This window comes from Oncorhynchus gorbuscha, linkage group LG04, assembly GCF_021184085.1.
Source record: "Oncorhynchus gorbuscha isolate QuinsamMale2020 ecotype Even-year linkage group LG04, OgorEven_v1.0, whole genome shotgun sequence".
Taxonomy (NCBI): Eukaryota; Metazoa; Chordata; class Actinopteri; order Salmoniformes; family Salmonidae; genus Oncorhynchus; species Oncorhynchus gorbuscha.
This window is the reverse complement of record NC_060176.1, coordinates 34,484,291-34,503,344: the sequence shown is the minus strand read 5'-3', so window position 1 is coordinate 34,503,344 and position 19,054 is coordinate 34,484,291. Positions and strand designations below refer to the sequence as shown.

Sequence of the window (19,054 nt, the reverse complement as noted above, 5' to 3'; positions counted from 1 at the left end):
ACTGTTGTTCTGATTAAAGAAGCAATAAAACTGGGCTTCTTTAGACTAGTTGAGCATCTGGAGCATCAGCATTTGTGGGTTTGATTACAGGTACAAAATGGCCAGAAAAAAAATTACTTCTGAAACTCGTCAGTCTATTCTTGTTCTGAGAAATTAAGGCTATTCCATGCGAGAAATTGCCAAGAAACTGAAGATCTCGTATAACGCTGTGTACTACACCAGTCACCGAACAGCACAAACTGGCTCTAACCAGAATAGAAAGGAGTGGGAGGCCAAGGTACACAACTGAGCAAGAGGACAAGTACATTGGAGTGTCTAGTTTGAGAAACAGACGCCTCACAATTCCTCAACTGGCAGCTTCATTAAATAGTACCGCAAAATATGACAATTACATAAGAATTTAGACCCTTTTACTCAGTACTTTGTTGAAGCACCTTTGACAGCGATTACAGTCTTCTTGGGTATGATTGTTACAAGCTTGGCACCTGTATTTGGGGAGTTTCTCCCATTCTTCTCTGCAGATCCTCTCAAGCGTCGGCTTCCATCTGGCCACTCTACCATAAAGGCCTGATTGGTGGAGTGCTGCAGAGATGGTTGTCCTTCTGGAAGGCTCTCCGATCTCCACAGAGAAACTATGAAGCTCTGTCAGAGTGATCGTCGGGTTCTTGGTCACCTCCCTGACTAAGGCCCTTCTCCCCCTATTGCTCAGTTTGCCCAGGCAGCCATCTCTAGGAAGAGTCTTGGTGGTTCCAAACTTCTTCCATTTGAGAATGATGGAGGCCATTATGTTCTTGGGGATCTTAAATGCTGCAGAAATGTTTGGTACCCTTCCCCAAGTCTGTGCCTTGGCACAATCCTGTCTCGGAGCTCTACGGACAACTATTTCGACCTCATGGCTTGGTTTTTGCTCTGTCAACTGTGGGACCATCCCTGCCGTGTCATCATGTCCAATCAATTGCATTTACCACAGGTGGACTCCAATGAAGTTGTAGAAACATCTCAAGGATGATGATCAATGGAAACAGGATGCACCTGAGTTCAATTTCGAGTCTCATAGCAAAGGTTCTGAAAACTTATGCAAATAAGGTATCTGTTTTTAAATTTGTAATACATTAGCAAACATTTATAAAAAACATTTTTTGCTTTGTCATTATTGGGAATTGTGTGTAGATTTAAGGGAAAAATAATTTAATCAATTTTAGAATAAGGCTGTAATGTAACACAATGTGGAAAAAGGGAAGGGGTCTGTCTCAATACTTACCAAATGCACTATATATATATATATATATATATATATATATATATATATATATATATATATATAGGGTAAAGGACATTAGCGATATCTTGGGACTCATATCTGTAAAGAACTTATTTTCAAATTTTTCTTAACATTTGCAAGCTTGAATTTTGTCAATGGTCAAATGTATTCATTTTTTTTTGTCATATCATCCTTCTCTTTAGAAGTGAAATGCCAGCCTGTTCTTTGCTCTTCGTTTTTAGTACTGAAACAAAGTTGTCATGTAAAAAGATAGCCCTGATCAAATATGAGCAGTTTACCATTGTTCATTAGTGTTACATTCCAAATAAAAGCTTTTTTTGTATTTTGGTGTACTTCTGTCATTCATTTGGTGGGCCTGTGTTGGGAACCTTATGGCTTAGCATTTTGGAGCTTCCCTTTCATCCGGTGTAAACCAAGGTGTGGAGTAGCACAGCTACTGTCTTATCAATTCCATCAATTTTCATGACATCTCAATTCATCCTAATACTGTAGGATTTAAAATCAGTTGAGAACAAACATCTACTCACAACAGTTCTTTTCCCTGATGCAGGTGGACCTAACAACATCACTCTGGGTACTGCAAAAATAAAATAAACATGTATTACGACCACAATTTAGTTTCAGGAAACAATCTTCAACGAAAAGACATGATATTGACATGTGGGATGTGAACGCCAGGCGCCTCATCGGTACCTGTGTAAACGCTGCCTAATTCTGATATTTTTTGAACAATTGGATCAGCTCCGAAAAAGAGCTGATGTGATTGGTCAATTGACCAATTATTGGGAAAAATATCAGAATTGGGCTGCCAATGTAAACACAGCTATTGGCTCAAACTTCTCATATAGTGTCACCTAGTGGTAGAATAACAACACTACACGAAATCAGTATGCACATCACAGGTGTATTCATTACGGAAATCGTTTAAGAACCAAACGGGTAGGGTCCAACCTGAATTTGTTACCATCATGAAATACCTACTGTATGTGGACCAGAGAGCACTTACCCTCAACACTCCCCCTTTTGAGAAGAACAATTAGATACTGGATGGGATCCTCTGGCTTATCAACCATAAGATTTGTCACCAATGTCTAAAAAAAAAAATCATAATAACTTTCTACCATTTGAGCATGTTTTATTTGTATTTTTCTTAAAATGTAAACAAGGGATGAAAGCAGTAGTCTTCATCACCAGCTCTGATGAAAAAGAGTAAGATGACAGATCAGTCAGGATGAAGGGAGTAGAAGCAAAAGGAGAGCAGAGGTAGCCTGGGCTCTGACTCGAGGGAGTACAGCTACAACCAGAAGTTATTTTTTCATAGCAGGTTAGGAGAATTTACACAGCAGGTTAGGAGACTAGGGTTAAGGTTAGGAAAAGGTTAGGGTTAGCTGAAATGCTCACCTAACCTGCTACAAAGAGTCACTTCCGGTTGTAGCTGTACTCCCTCTTGTCAAACCGGTAGTCAGGTTACAGATCTGTTTTGGCATGACAGGGCATTGACATGATAGCAAACAGATCTGAGACCAGACTCGTGAGGTGGTGGGTAACTAGTGGGAACTTTTGCAATGTTATTGTCAAATGAAATAGAAAATAGGTTTACCTGGACTAAATCAAATATTTCATGCTTCTCTGCATAAATAGCCATTTCAGGTGGAATTCTTAGGGGTTTTGCCGTTTCATCCATTGCAATAAGGTGATTTGCAGTCTGTTTGATGGGGAAAAGGTGGGGTATTGCGTAACAAGTAACATAAAATGAATACGAAACAACTTTTTTAGCTCTGTTTTTTCAGGGACCCCCTGAAAGCCCTCTGAGACCCCGTTGGTCCTACTTCTAGGCCCCCTGGCTGAGAGATTGACTGACCAAGCTAGTCGAAGTAAACAAGCTAACGTTACGTGTTTTTTTTTTGCTCTTTGCTAACCAAAATGCTAACTAACTAGCAAATTCTGACTCAGTAATAAATATGGCGTTTAGACAAAACTCATTAACTTGTACAATTATTGTACAATATCTAATGAAATGTGGCTAAGTAGATAGCTTAGTTTGGAACTGTCTTTGGGAAAACTGTAAAATATTTTCTTACCCGCTTATAACATGAATCCAAGTCGCTTGCCAAAGCGGATTCACACGTTGCTAAGGAAAACGTAATTGGTGTCATGTTGCCCAGCAACGTCAGAACGCTCGGTGATTCGACTTCTCAAGACAACATTCTGAGACCACAATGCTTCGTTGTCAATCATGTACTACACACATTAGTGTCTATCATTTAGCAACATTCTGTGCTATTTGTAACTTTGTATCCAAGGAAAAAATATTGATACTGCTAGACTGACTCGGCACATAGACCCGCAGGTAAATTGTATTTATCAGGACCTTTCCAGAGTTGTCTCGAAAATCCAGTACTTACATTGGTACAAAGCTGTCTGTCTAGAGACTTTGTCCAGAGCAGCAGAGTATATGTATTGTGCTGCAGCTCCATATTGTAAACTTAACCATCTCAAATGGCATTTTCCTGTTGACGTGTGCACAACTGGCAAGGGAGAGGTTGAAGGCCATTAAACACACTCACAACCTCTTCAAACTGCAGCAGGTCCTTTTCATAGCAGCCCTAGAGGTCACACAAGCATGCTCATGATAGGACAGAACCAGTGGCAACAGTCATGCAGGTGAGACAATCTCTCAACAGTTTTCCTCACAGGTCCTTTAAAAAAATATATATACCCATCCCTTATTGCACACATTCAAGGGTACATGGAGCACCATTGTATTAATGCCACAGATCTACACATTTTCACCCTCTTCTTGAAAATTGTGGAGGAGTAGAGGGCTGTTCTGAGGCTCCTGAAGGGCTTCTCAGCTACAACATCAGCAAACTGCAGGCTCGTGTTACATCAAGGACCGAGTTTGACAATAGACGTGGTAAATGTTGCAGAATAACAGTTGCATTTTAAACTGGAGTTGTGAGGTTGGACTATTTTGCCTGTTTTCTAACCCAGGTCCTTTATTTTGTCTGTAGTTACCCACATGATAAAGTGAATCGACTGAGCTGTGACGAGGCCAGGAACTACTACAGTGGTGTAGTAAGCCTTATCCCACTAGCACTGGAGCTACTGCAAAGGATGGCCAGTTCCTACACCTACTGCGGCCAGGACACCACATCTGCTGGGAATCCTAATGTGGATGTGCTTGAGTCCTCAGGACAGCGAGGTGGGACGGCTGGTGTGGGAGACGTGTATTTCAGCCCGACTGGGTATGCTACTGGTGCTCATAACACTAAGAAGACCCAAGCTAAGAGAACAGGCGCGTGGCATGCAATCAAGCCAGCCTGGAGACCTCCTAGCCTCACCACCAGGATTAGGCCTTTTCCTTCCTGACGGGCCGCCCCCAGGTGGTGAGGGTAGGCAACAACATCTCCACCACGCTGATCCTCAACACTGAGGCCCCACAAGGGTGCGTTCTGAGCCCTCTCCTGTACTCCCTGTTCACCCACAACTGCGTGGCCACGCACGCCTCCAACTCAATCATCAAGTTTGCGGATGACACAACAGTGGTAGGCTTGATTACCAACAATGACGAGACGGCCTACAGGGAGGAGGCGAGGGCCCTCTGAGTGTGGTGTCAGGAAAATAACCTCACACTCAACGTCAACAAAACTAAGGAGATTATTGTGGACTTCAGGAAACAGCAGAGGGAACAGCCCCCTATCCACATCGATGGAACAGTAGTGGAGAGGGTAGCAAGTTAAGTTCCTCGGCATACACATCACAGACAAACTGAATTGGTCCACCCACACAGACAGCATCGTGAAGAAGGCGCAGCAGCGCCTCTTCAACCTCAGGAGGCTGAAGAAATTTGGCTTGTCACCAAAAGCACTCACAAACTTCTACAGATGCACAATCGAGAGCATCCTGACGGGCTGTATCACCGCCTGGTACGGCAACTGCTCCGCCCACAACCGTAAGGCTCTCCAGAGGGTAGTGAGGTCTGCACAACGCATCACCGGGGGCAAACTACCTGCCCTCCAGGACACCTACACCATCAGATGTTACAGGAAGGCCATAAAGATCATCAAGGACAACAACCACCCGAGCCACTGTCTGTTCACCCCGCTATCATCCAGAAGGCGAGGTCAGTGCAGGTGCATCAAAGCTGGGACCGAGAGACTGAAAAACAGCTTCTATCTCAAGGCCATCAGACTGTTAAACAGCCACCACTAACATTGAGTGGCTGCTGCCAACACACTGACAACTCCAGTCACTTTAATAATGGGAATTGATGGGAAATGTAAAATATATCACTAGCCACTTTAAACAATGCTACCTAATAATGTTTACATACCCTACATTATTCATCTCATATGTATACATATATACTGTACTCTATATCAGCTACTGCATCCTTATGTAATACATGTATCACTAGCCACTTTAACTATGCCACTTTGTTTACATACTCATCTCATATGTATATACTGTACTCGATACCATCTACTGCATCTTGCCTATGCCGCTCTGTACCATCACTCATTCATAGACAGCATCGTGAAGAAGGCGCAGCAGCTTCCAGTTGAAGCTCGCATCCGCTACAAGACCATGGTGCTTGCCTACGGAGCTGTGAGGGGAACAGCACCTCAGTACCTCCAGGCTCTGATCAGGCCCTACACCCAAACAAGGGCACTGCGTTCATCCACCTCTGGCCTGCTCGCCTCCCTACCACTGAGGAAGTACAGCTCCCGCTCAGCCCAGTCAAAACTGTTCGCTGCTCTGGCCCCCCAATGGTGGAACAAACTCCCTCACGACGCCAGGACAGCGGAGTCAATCACCACCTTCCGGAGACACCTGAAACCCCACCTCTTTAAGGAATACCTAGGATAGGATAAGTAATCCCTCTCAACCCCCCCCTTAAGATTTAGATGCACTATTGTAAAGTGACTGTTCCACTGGATGTCATAAGGTGAATGCACCAATTTGTAAGTCGCTCTGGATAAGAGCGTCTGCTAAATGACTTAAATGTAAATGTATATATATTTATGTACATATTCTTTTTCCCCTTATACACACAAGTGTAAGACAGTAGTTTTAGAATTGTTAGTTAGATTACTTGTTGGTTATTACTGCATTGTCAGAACTAGAAGCACAAGCATTTCGCTACACTCACATTAACATCTGCTAACCATGTGTATGTGACAAATAAAATTGGATTTGATTTTCCTGTATTTTACATAAATCAGCATTGCAATAAAGTTGGTTTCTCTTGGTTTGACTTGTGATCAACTATTACTCAACTTGGCAACCATATTACACAATGTTTCATACAACAGACAAACTGGACAAATAGTCAACACCATTTGCGTTTTGAGACATAAGTGATTTCCATCAAAACAATGCGGTGGCATTTCTAAACCCCACTGACATTGTAGAATAAGACGGTAAATAACTATCTCGGCGTCCATAACCAAATCTTGTTAAATTACCATGTAGCAATGTGTGTGTGCTCTCGGCAAACTGAAGAAAAAGAGACAATGCAAAATATTTGTATTGATTTATATTCAGTTCATTTTCCCCCTTTTTTGTTTTCAGAACATTTGTAATCAGAACTGTCTTAACATACCGTCAGATTCACTGTACCATAGTTTCCTCATCCCGATGGTGTTTAACATTGATTTACATGCTTGATAACAAAAGATGTGGTGGGGGGGGGGGGGGGGGGACACTTGAATTGACACCAGGATCTTGGACAGAGACCATGCTTTGAGGATAACAGCTGGAGATGGGTAATACTGACTTCATCGATATGCGACTTAACTGACTAGCTTGCAAGCCCTGATCCTGAGTAGGGGATGGAACAATAATGATGGTCACCTTAGATCACAATTGGCTATATGGCAACAGAAACTCACAATATGTCCATGTTAAGAACTACAATGTGACCCGATTCACTTTAAAGGCATTGGGTGAGGAAGGACCTCTATGAAGAGGGACATATAACTGGCATAGCTTCAATGCCAAGACATCAAGAGCGCCATCAGAGTCCCACTGCAGGAATTCTGGCAGTTGTGTGCAGCCATCAAGGCACTGAATATCCAAAAGAACAGTCCTCTCAGGCCTCTAGCTAAGACAAAATAATGCAGTGATCCACATCAACTTGATCAATAAACCCCCAAAAACAAGATGGATGCCACGTGGCACATTTAACTCAAGAGAATGTATGAGAATTAACAAGCTCTGGTCTAGGGTGTTATTGCACGTTCCTTCACTGCTGCAGGAACACGACCTGGGCTAGAGATTTAGCTTAAACCTAGGCAAGATGAGTTATTGCTGGTGGGATCATGCCCATTGAATTAACAAAACAAAATTGTTAATTGATACTCTTTAAGCTCTCTTTAGCTGGTTTAAATTATAACTAATTATTGCAATAACTTTAGTACCTATTTGTAGAGCTATATGTGTTAAAACAAGAGGCATTCAGTGTTTTGGGAAGGGAAATGTGATGGAACAACTCAAAAAGTGTTCTGAAAAGCTGAGGCTGTGAAGCCTTTGACCAAGCAGCAAAAAAACAAGATGAATCCATTTGAGAAAAGTATTGCACTTGTGAGTAGGACCCTCCGAACCCTACAGAAAGTTCAGGCCATTCTAGATTGGGGTGTGCCAAAACCATAAATAAATAGCTTATTAAAACATCTAACAAAAGATTCTTGCTCGTTTTCCTGTTGCTGTTATTCGTTTTACATCACACAGACCGACATAGCCTCAATATATAGATTTACACACCCAATAGACCAATTCTGTGTGATAGGACTTGCCATAAGGAATCCATGTTAAGTTCACTGTTGAATACTTTGTTCACTCTTGCTCCCCCTAATGGATACATATAGCAGTGGCCCTTCGACAGAATCAATTAAAAGGCTGGTTATGAGGCCAAATTTGCTCATTGTCCCTTGCTTAGGGAAATGTTTTTTTTTTCTTGTTTATATAATATAGCTTTGTATGAACCTGTATGTGCCCATCCACTGGGGAAACAGCGAAAATAACACTGCATTTAGAGATACTTCTTACATCTGTTGTTACAGTGGCAGCTCATCAGCAGCTGTTGCCCCACCCCTCCCTCTCTCGTCGTCGTCAGATGTGCTCCTGCTGTGTTTCATTGTAGTCCATGATCCGCAGGTCCTTCCTCCTCTGGCGGGCGGCAGCAGCAGCACTGGCCCGAGGCCTTGCCCCCTGCCCGTGGTGTGCCCTAAGCTGCTGGCTGTCTGACGGGCGTGGCTCCTGGGCCAAAGCAGACTGAGCAGAGCCCTGTGATGGAGGAGCAGCAGCAGGAGAATTGGGGGGGGTGCCTGTGGCAGGAGGAGGAAATGGGCTGGACTGGACGTTCTCTGTCGACTCGCTGCTCTCCTCACCGCCGACCAGGCTGTGAGAGAGACTACTGAGCTGGGTGTCCTCATCCCCGTCACACTGGCTATCGCTTTTGTTGCAGAACAGCTCTCGGGCATGCATTCCCAGGAAGCTCTTGGCACTGGGGTAGGTACCCACAGTGAAGGGGGTGCCAGCGGGGGATAGGGAAAGCGGAAAGGCGGCCAGGTGGGTAGGGGACATCTCTGACAGGAGAGGGGGCTGTTTCAGACTGCCGTTGAGGGTCACCGAGGTAGTGGACTGAGCTCCACCCCCGGGTGGTAAAGTGCCTCCGTTGCCAGGCGGCCACGCTTGGGTGCGTCGGTCAGAGCTGCCCTGAGCAGTTGGCACAGTTCTGCTACTGCTGCCATTTGGCCTAGCAAACACACAGACACACACACTATTGTTCATCTTTTTACATTGGTCTTCAGCTTCACTCCATCAAACAAAACATTCTGTTCAAGAGCTGTATCTCTCTGGGATTAGTCCATAGTACCTACTTTTAATTTATATACAGGCTAACCTCTCCCTTATCCTGTGACAAATTTACCATTTTGCTTGACGTTTAAAACGGCCATTTACGGTTTTCTGTTAAAACAAGATTATTATTTTGACGTCAACTCACAATGCAGAATTATGGTCCAGTTACTTATGTATAAACGCTAGGGCCAGGCAATGAAGTTATATCTACCGCAGTCATATAACCCTTGAAAGCACCTCGGCTTACAGCATGTTTGTTTGTCCAAGGGTGCTTTTTAAATGGAGAAACAAAACCTTATCTGGAGATAAGTTTTGAAGCCCCACTTAAATGGGCATTTTACTTGTCGGTAAAGGAATGCAGCTTCTGAAATGGGGACTGACATCCATCACAATCTTAAACTGCCTGATGCAGGCCATGCTCTCCTAAAAAAGACATTTAGTAGAAAGAAAACATCTTCCGCTAGGAATCGACTCCTAAGATTCAGTATTTTTGGCACGGAAGAGACTGATTAGTTGGCGTACTTCTGAGAACAAACACTTGCATCTTTCATAGCAAGCTACCGAGGAACGGAGAGATGGGGAATGGGCATAGTATAGGCAGGTCGGCCACCAGGCAGAACCGTGCACTAAGCCTATCTATCGGCAATCAAAAGCGTTCTGTCACAATGGAATGTACATTTCGCATTTCTTGGCTTGCAACTTCAGTAAAACAGGGCCCAATCATTAATAAATAGGCTAGGTTATTCTACAGGCAACAGATCGAAGACAGAACACACACACAGTCGCATTATTAGCAAAGAGAAAGAGCTGGCAAGCAAGCTGCACAGTGATTTCAATTTTGTGAGGATCACAATTTAGTTTAAAACATTCACACCCCTAACTGAGTTGACTGAGTTTCAATAGTACTGTATTTCTAGACTGTAGCGATGATGAGATGGCTCAAATTGCACTGCACTGGGTATAGCCTACCTAAAAGACCATCTCCTGCTAGTAGCATTTGGCACGGTTATATCATTTGACTTTGTCCCAGAGAGAAGACATTCATTGTTGAAAAATAACACCAGCAGCATTTTGTCAATATTGCGTAATTATACTTTGAAGGCCCTTGGCTGTTATATCCATTCTGTGGGAGCTGGAACCATCCCTCACACTGTGGGAAAGGGATCAAAGGAGGTGCTGGGTCTCACCTGGAAGTGCCAGGAGGAGCGCTGGAGGGTTCGATGGTGTCAGACTCCGAGAGACTCTGGTTGGTGGTCAGCATTTCGGCGTCCAGCTGGCTGTAGAGCTGCAGCATCTCCGTCTGCAGCACCTGGGTGACCCGTCGCATAGCCAGGTACCTGCTCTCCGACGCCTGCAGCTGGCCCCTGGGGTTACACATAGACAGACACACCTTTAAAATGTAAAAGTTCACGGGGGGGAAAAGTACACAATACAGTCCATCCATTGTGGAATAATAAGAGTTGCGTTTGGTACTGGGAGCCAAGTACGTAGCTGATGTCGCTTGAATCCAGCCTCCCCACCAGTTCTCCCCTTTCAAATCTGTCCACCATTTTAAATACAACCTCTTTGAAAAATAATAAAATACATAAGGGAATCAGAGCTCGCAATAGCCTAAAAAAAAGTAGAGTGGAATTGGGCCCTTACTTGGTCTGGCCTTTGACTTCCTCCAGGAACAACTTCTGCTCCAGAATGAGGTGCTCCTTCTTGGCTAGCTGGGCCTCCAGGTCTCCGATGCGCTGCTGGGCTGCCTCAAGCCCCTGGGTCTGCTGCAGCATGCTCTGACGCAGACACTCCTGCTCCTTGCCCATGGATGACTGCAGCATCTGCAGTCCCTGCAGATAGGACCAGGAAATGGTTTAGTCTATTGCAGTGTTTCTCTATCCTGGTCCTGGGAATGCAAAAGGGGTGCACATTTCTGGCTAGTTTCAGGAACTTAGGCATAGGTCACACGTCACTACTTTACACAAGAGCCATTTGAAAACAACTTTTTTTAAATCAAAATGCATTTGTTGGGCAGAAATGCCTTCTGGAACATGTAAACTTTAATGTGCCTTAATAACAAACTTGTATGACATCTGTAAATACGAATAAAATTGTTAAATTACGAGCCCAGTTGGTTTAGCCACGGAAAAAGTCCGCAACCTTCCAGCTATCCATGATTGGTTGGAGATAATGAGCGGGCTGGACATGCCGAGAGATGAGTTTGGATTGGTCTGCCATTTAGCACGCTTTTGACTATCACATGAGCTGGTCAGTAGGAGTAGGTCATCCTTTCTAACATGTTTTTTTTATTTAAGATATCACATAGTAGAACTACATAAGTGTTGCTCTCCAATTTCTGGAGGACCAATTTTTGAAATCTTGGAATTAGAGTATGATAGCTAGGAATATTCTGGCGTTTGACACCAGTCTCTGGATTACATCTTCAAACTAAGGGAAACCATGGCATCCATAACAGAGGAATAAGCGTCCATACATGTATACTGGCAAGATAATCTAGCTAGCTACATTTTCAGATATTACACGTTTCTAATTTTGTCAGAAAGTCATTTTCATTTCAAATTAGTGTACTTTTAGCTAGCTAGCTAACATTGAACCTGGTTGTTTAGCTACCTGCCGATTCATGCAGGGTAGTAACGTTATGAGTTGGGATTATGGTTCATTGTTTAGCTAGCTACATGTCTAAACAAAAAGACTCCAGAATGCAAGTAACCATTTCAACAGAATGTTCATGATGTCATTACAACAACTGTCAATACACAGAGTAGATATCTAGAGCGAATTTACCAGCTATCACAGCACTCTCGTCTGAGTGTGCCAGAGCTCAGAATAATTTACTAGTGCTCAACACCTGCTGAATATGGACAGTGTCAGAAAACGGTGGCAAAAAAAGTGTAATTAAATTGTTGCCAGCAGCACAGTTGCAGTCACCAGCACTCTGGATAACATAAAAACAGCCTAACCATCTCTGCTGGGGCAAGTAAAATGGTCAGAGTGAGCTGTTCTCTCATTTGTGTCTGGAAGTAGCTAGCAAGCTAGCCAGCGTTAGGGTCGAACGCCCAGAGAGCACTCCAGGCAAAATTTACAAAACACACCTGTAGTATAAACCAGCCTTTAGTCTTGAAATCTTTGATTGTTTAGTACATGGCCTCACATGTGAATCCTTAAAGAGATGGGTGGGGCTAAAGAGGGTGTGAATGATGCTGAATGGGTGTAGACAAAGAAGAGCGCTCCAGTAGCTGTTCCAAAACATTTAAGGGCCATTTTCTCAAAAGTGGAGTTTCAGGTTTATCAACTTTCAAAGCAGAATTACTTTCCCATTGTTGCTCAACTGCAGTGTATGATATACCATTTTCTAGCTCAGAGTCTTTTTTTTTTCACCTTTATTTAACCAGGTAGGCAAGTTGAGAACAAGTTCTCATTTACAATTGCGACCTGGCCAAGATAAAGCAAAGCAGTTTGACAGATACAACGACACAGAGTTGCACATGGAGTAAAACAAACATACAGTCAATAATACAGTAGAAAAATAATTCTATATACAATGTGAGCAAGTGAGGCGAGATAAGCGAGGTAAAGGCAAAAAAAGGCCATGGTGGCGAAGTAAATACAATATAGCAAGTAAAACACTGGAATGGTTGATTTGCAGTGGAAGAATGTGCAAAGTAGAGATATAAATAATGGGGTGCAAAGGAGCAAAATAAATAAATACAGTAGGGAAAGAGGTAGTAGTTTGGGCTAAATTATAGATGGGGTATGTGCAGTAATCTGTGAGCTGGTGCTTAAAGCTAGTGAGGGAGATAAGTGTTTCCAGTTTCAGAGATTTTGGTAGTTCGTTCCAGTCATTGGCAGCAGAGAACTGGAAGGAGAGGCGGCCAAAGGAAGAATTGGTTTTGGGGGTGACTAGAGAGATATACCTGCTGGAGCGCGTGCTACAGGTGAGTGTTGCTATGGTTACCAGCGAGCTGAGATAAGGGGGGACATTTACTAGCAGGGTCGTGTAGAGGACATGGAGCCAGTGGGTTTGGAGACGAGTATGAAGCGAGGGCCAGCCAACGAGAGCGTACAGGTCGCAGTGGTGGGTAGTATATGGGGCTTTGGTGACAAAACGGATGGCACTGTGATAGACTGCATCCAGTAGAGTGTTGGAGGCTATTTTGTGAATGACATCGCCGAAGTCGAGGATCGGTAGGATGGTCAGTTTTACAAGGGTATGTTTGGCAGCATGAGTGAAGGATGCTTTGTTGCGAAATAGGAAGCCAATTCTAGATTTAACTTTGGATTGGTGATGTTTGATGTGAGTCTGGAAGGAGAGTTTACAGTCTAACCAGACACCTAGGTATTTGTAGTTGTCCACATATTCTATGTCAGAGCCGTCCAGAGTAGTAATGTTGGACAGGCGGGCAGGTGCAGGTAGCGATCGGTTGAAGAGCATGCATTTAGTTTTACTTGTATTTAAGAGCAATTGGAGGCCACGGAAGGATAGTTTTATGGCATTAAAGCTTTCCTGGAGGGTTGTTAACAGTGTCCAAAGAAGGGCCAGAAGTATACAGAATGGTGTCGTCTGTGTTGAGGTGCACCCATGACCAGCCCTGAAACCAGATTGCATACTTAAATTTTATTTGTATTTTTAACGATTAGTAGATTTTCAGATAATGACAAAAACAGTACAACCCCAACCCTTCATTCATCCCCTCCACTCCACTCCACCTTTCAAATCACCCACCCACCAAAGCATCTATAAAAGTAAGTTAAATAAGAAAAACAGAAACAAACAATAATAGAAACAAAACCAAATGGGGAAAACAAAGTTAAATACAAATTTTTATCAGCACAAATGGCCACTATGCAAGTTACACAAAGTAAAAGACAGGCTCTCCACGTATTGTATTAATGGGGAACAGGTTAAGTCAAACTTTTGTCGGGCCCATGCAGTGTACCTAACCTCCTTCAGAGGCAGAGATGACATCACCTCCTTAACCCACTGCATAAAAGAGGGTGGCTTTGCAGACTTACAGTGAAAGAGGACAGGGCGGCAAGGTAGCATTCTGGTCTAGAGGAAGTACCCCAAAAATGGCAGTGAATGGGTTGGGGTGAACAGTTGTATTACACGTATGTGAGAATGGGGCCCCATTTTTGAGGCAGAGGCCACTCAAAGATTGGCATGACCAAAACATGTGTCCCACAGTCACTGGACTCTGGTGGCATCTCAAACACTTGGTCAACATTTGGGTATATTTTTGCCAATCTGTCATTTGAGTAATGGAGACGGTGCAAACCCTTAAAATGAATAAGCTCACGCCTTATGCAAAAGGATGTGTGGATACGCTCAATACTTTGTAGCCACATATCACCAGGTAGCTCGCCACCTAGGTCTTGCTCCCATGCAGATTTTGTATTTGCAAAGGAAGGCGGATTAATGTTCTGTATTATGTTGTATCATCTGGAGATTATGCCTTTCAGATAAGGGTTAAGTTCTAAGCACCTCTCAACTGGACACTTAGTAGGCTCGAATGGAAATAAAAGAAAATGGTTTTTTTGGCAAAGCTGCGAGTTGGCAGGCATCTAAAAAAAAAGTGGGTATTGGGAGGTCAACCCTCAAGAGTATCAAATGAGACTTATCAACAAATAGGTCACACAACAAAAAAAAATACCAGACCGTTCCTATGCCAGAACTGGAATGCCGTGTCAATCTGTGACACTGGGAAGAGACAATTAGATGTTCATGGAGAGAAGCCACTTGCTTGTTTAAGGCTAAAGTGACTGAAGGAATTGGGACCAGATTTTAAGAGAGCTCTTAACAATGGGTTTCAAAACATGGGTGCCAAGATTCATGGGCACTGGGGAGCACAGGAGCGAGACCAGAGAAGAGGGAAGGCTTGACTAACTCCATGACGGCCCAAGTTGGGTCAACATTGTATTCAAATGTAGAAACCCAATAAACATATTTAGATATTTGCTGACCAGTAGTAGTGTAAAAAAAGAAGAAGTGGTAAGGCCTGGGGGCCTTGACTTATTCCAAATGAAGTTGGAAATGAAGCTGTCCAGTTGTTTGAACATAGACTTTGGCAGAAAAATGGGAATCATTTGTAATAAGTACAAAAACCTAGGTAGTACAGTCATCTTAACAGAATTAATGCGACCTGTTAATGAAATGGGAAGAGACGACCACCTTATGAAATCCTGCTTAGTGTGTTGCAGGAGTGTTTTTAAACAGAGCGTGTGACTTTTATCCCCAAATAAGTAAAGACCTGATGCTCCACCTTAAATGGGAAATTGGCATACCCAATTCCTACTGCTAACTGATTAATGGGAGGAGCACACTTTTTGTTAGGTTTAACTTATAACCAGAGAATGTCCCAAAACCTTGTAGCATAAACCTGTACATCTCCACAGGGTTAGAGATGTACAGTGGCAAGAAAAATTATGTGAATATAAAATTTGATCTGATCTTCATCTAGATCACAACAATAGACAAACACACAGTCTGCTTAAACTAATAAATAAATATATGAAAACATATAATTGTTTAACACACCGTGTAAACATTCACAGTGCAGGGTGAGAAATTTACGGAAACCCTTGGATTTAATAGCTGGTTGACCCTCCTTTGGCAGCAATAACAACCAAATGTTTTCTGTAGTTGTGGATCAGACCTGCACAACAGTCAGGAGGAATTTTGGACCATTCCTCTTTACAAAACTGTTTCAGTTCAGCAATATTCTTGGGATGTCTGGTGTGAACTGCTCTCTTGCCACAGCATCTCAAATCAGGTTGAGGTCAGGACTGACTGGGCCACTCCAGAAGGCGTATTTTCTTCTGTTGTAGGCATTCTGTTAATTAACTTCTGTTTTGGGGAGTTGTCCTGTTGCGTAAGCAAACTTCTGTTGAGCTTCAATCAGCAGAGGGGTAGCCTAACATTCTCCTGCAAAATGTCTTGATAAACTTGTGAATTAGTTTTTCCGTCAATGATAGCAAGCTGCCCAGGCCCTGAGGCAGCCCCAAACCATGATGCTCTCTCCACCATACCTCACATTTGGGATGAGGTTTTGATGTTGGTGTGCTGTGCTTTTATTTCTCCACACAGTGTTGTGTTCCTTCCAAACAACTCAACTGTAGTTTAATCTGTCCACAGAATATTTTGCCAGTAGCGCTGTGGAACATCCAGGTTCACTTTCGCAAACTTCAGACGTGCAGCAATGGTTTTTAAATCCAGTGGAAAGGTTGGATGAAAATTCCCAAAAGTTATATTACTGTTCCTAAAAACATATCAAACGAAGTATAGAATCAATCTTTATGATGTTTTTATCATAAATCTTCAATATTGTCCCAACCGGAGAATTCCTTTGTCTGTAGAAAAGCAATGGAAAAGCTCTCTCATGACCGCGCGTCACGAGCCCGTGGCTCTCTGCCAGACCTCTGTCTCATTCAGCTCCCCTTCACAGTGGAAGCCTGAAACATTCTAAACACTGTTGACATCTAGTGGAAACCTTAGGTAGTGCAACAAGACCAATATCCCACTGGGTCTTCAATAGGGGCTGAGTTGAAAAACGACCAACCTCAGATTTCCCACTTCCTGGTTGGATTTTTTTCTCACGTTTTTGCCTGCCATATTCTTCTGTTATACTCACAGACATCATTCAAACAGTTTTAGAAACTTCCGAGTGTTTTCTATCCAATACTACTAATAATATGCATATATTAGCATCTGGGACTGAGTAACAGGCAGTTTACTCTGGTCACGCTTTTCATCCAAAAGTGACAATGCTGCCCCCTATCCCAATGAAGTTAAAGACAAACAGCGTGCTATTGTTGTGACTTAGATGAAGATCAGATCAAATTTGATTACCAATTTATGCAGAAATCCAGGTAATTCCAAAGGGTTCACATAGTTTTTCTTGCCACTGTATAAAAGAAGACCGCCTGCATATAAGGTCACCTTGTGAGTAATGTTGCCCCTTAATACTCTCCTCCGGCCGCAGGGTGACAGCAAGAGGCTCATTAGCCATATCAAATAGGAAAGGGGATAAACAGTCCCCCCCTGTGGAGAGGGAAGTAGCTGGAGGTAACACTGTTGGTGCGAATAGAAGCCACTGGGGACGAGTACAAAATCTTAATCCAGGAAAGGAATGACAGGCCAAACCCAAATCTCTCTAGTACTGTAAATATATATTCCCACTCAACCCGATCAAAAGCCTTTTCAGCATCAAGAGAAATGACAACCTTTGGCTGTAGAGTTGTGGGAAGAATAACGATTAAATAGCCGGCGCATATTATAGAAAGATTGCCTCCCTGAGATAAATCCGGTTTGGTCAAAGTGAATTATTTTAGGCATCACTGTCTCTAAACGGCACGAGAGGACCTTAGTGAGAATTTTATAAATCGCAGCGCAAAAGGCTTAAGGCGGTATATTCCACAGTCTAGTGGATTCTTGTCTTTTTTAAGCAAAACCGAAAGAGGTCGCCTGGGTAAGTGTCTGGGGAAGATTTTGACTAGAAAGGACTTCATTGTACAATGAGCTGAGGATAGGGGATAATTTAGAGGAGAACGCTTTATAAAATTCAAGAGGGAAGCCATCAGGCCCAGGGGCTTCACCGCTCTGCATGGACTGGATTACCAGAGTAGCTTCATCATCACTTATTGAGGCATTCATGTTGGTTTGTTCATCTGAATTGAGACAGGGGATGTCCAGACGTCTAGAAATGCATGCATACGAGATGTGTCAGGAAGAGCCTCTGACGATGGAAGGGCAGAATAGATTTGCTTAAATTGATTGTTGATTTCTTTGGGATTGGTAGAAGTTAAATCAGCTGCAACAGATTTCAGATAACTTGCCAGCTTTCTCTCAGTGTTCATATAATTTTTGCCTCTACTTAAACAAAAGCCGCTCCGTTTGTTTGGTGGAAAGACTGTCAAATTCCGATTGGTGTAGCAGTCTCTTTGTAGAGTTCAGGAGTATAAGAGGCATATCTGTTGTCCACATCTAGAATCAAATCCAATTTTATTTGTCACATACACATGGTTAGCAGATGTTAATGCGAGTGTAGCGAAATGCTTGTGCTTCTAGTTCCGACAATGCAGTGATAACCAACAAGTAATCTAACTAACAATTCCAAAACTACTGTCTTACACACAGTGTAAGGGGATAAGGAATATGTACATAAGGATATATGAATGAGTGATGGTACAGAGCAGCATACAGTAGATGGTATCGAGTACAGTATATACATATGAGATGAGTGTGTAGACAAAGTAAACAAAGTGGCATAGTTAAAGTGGCTAGTGATACATGTATTACATAAGGATGAAGTCGATGATGTAGAGTACAGTATATACATATGCATATGAGATGAATAATGTAGGGTAAGTAACATTATATAAGGTAGCATTGTTTAAAGTGACTAGTGATATATTTACATCATTTCCCATCAATTCCCATTATTAAAATGGCTGGAGTTGGGTCAGTGTCAATGACAGTGTGTTGGCAGCAGCCACTCAATGTTAGTGGTGGCTGTTTAACAGTCTGATGGCCTTGAGATAGAAGCTGTTTTTCAGTCTCTCGGTCCCAGCTTTGATGCACCTGTACTGACCTCGCCTTCTGGATGATAGCGGGGTGAACAGGCAGTGGTTCGGGTGGTTGATGTCCTTGATGATCTTTATGGCCTTCCTGTAAAAACGGGTGGTGTAGGTGTCCTGGAGGGCAGGTAGTTTGCCCCCGGTGATGCGTTGTGCAGTCCTCACTACCCTCTGGAGAGCCTTACGGTTGAGGGCGGAGCAGTTGCCGTACCAGGCGGTGATACAGCCCGCCAGGATGCTCTCGATTGTGCATCTGTAGAAGTTTGTGAGTGCTTTTGGTGACAAGCCAAATTTCTTCAGCCTCCTGAGGTTGAATAGGCGCTGCTGCGC

General features: G+C 43.1%; 3 protein-coding genes across 14 annotated transcripts in view; 1 reads left to right on the top strand and 2 right to left on the bottom strand.

The window, feature by feature from the left end:
• ak8 (adenylate kinase 8) overlaps positions 1 to 3,453 on the bottom strand; it is a 70,071-nt gene extending 66,618 nt beyond the window's left edge. Inside the window, exons 1-4 of one of the 5 annotated variants that reach the window (XM_046346585.1) lie at positions 3,364 to 3,453; positions 2,883 to 2,987; positions 2,289 to 2,373; positions 1,810 to 1,859 (exon numbers count right to left, since the gene is read on the bottom strand). In XM_046346585.1, the coding sequence (XP_046202541.1) occupies positions 1,810 to 1,859; positions 2,289 to 2,373; positions 2,883 to 2,987; positions 3,364 to 3,438 (315 nt within the window). In that variant the 5' untranslated portion in view covers positions 3,439 to 3,453. Of the gene's footprint in view, positions 1 to 1,809; positions 1,860 to 2,288; positions 2,374 to 2,683; positions 2,758 to 2,882; positions 2,988 to 3,363 lie in introns of those variants that run through there. The other 4 variants (XM_046346586.1, XM_046346588.1, XM_046346589.1 and 1 more) reach the window with 4 other exon arrangements.
• Positions 3,437 to 4,764, top strand: spaca9 (sperm acrosome associated 9). Its single transcript, XM_046344917.1, is given in 5 exon segments — positions 3,437 to 3,451; positions 3,712 to 3,890; positions 3,892 to 3,965; positions 4,027 to 4,196; positions 4,277 to 4,764. Coding segments are annotated over 5 exon segments (816 nt in total). The 3' UTR covers positions 4,655 to 4,764.
• A 2,045-nt stretch (positions 4,765 to 6,809) lies between these two features.
• Positions 6,810 to 19,054, bottom strand: part of LOC124033995 (hamartin-like) — a 35,058-nt gene continuing 22,813 nt past the window's right edge. For all 8 annotated transcript variants that reach the window (XM_046346581.1, XM_046346582.1, XM_046346579.1 and 5 more), the window contains 3 exons: positions 10,793 to 10,980; positions 10,336 to 10,512; positions 6,810 to 9,044 (listed from right to left, as the gene is read on the bottom strand). In XM_046346581.1, coding sequence (XP_046202537.1) covers positions 8,399 to 9,044; positions 10,336 to 10,512; positions 10,793 to 10,980 — 1,011 coding nt within the window. In that variant the 3' untranslated portion in view covers positions 6,810 to 8,398. The remainder of the gene's footprint in view (positions 9,045 to 10,335; positions 10,513 to 10,792; positions 10,981 to 19,054) is intronic.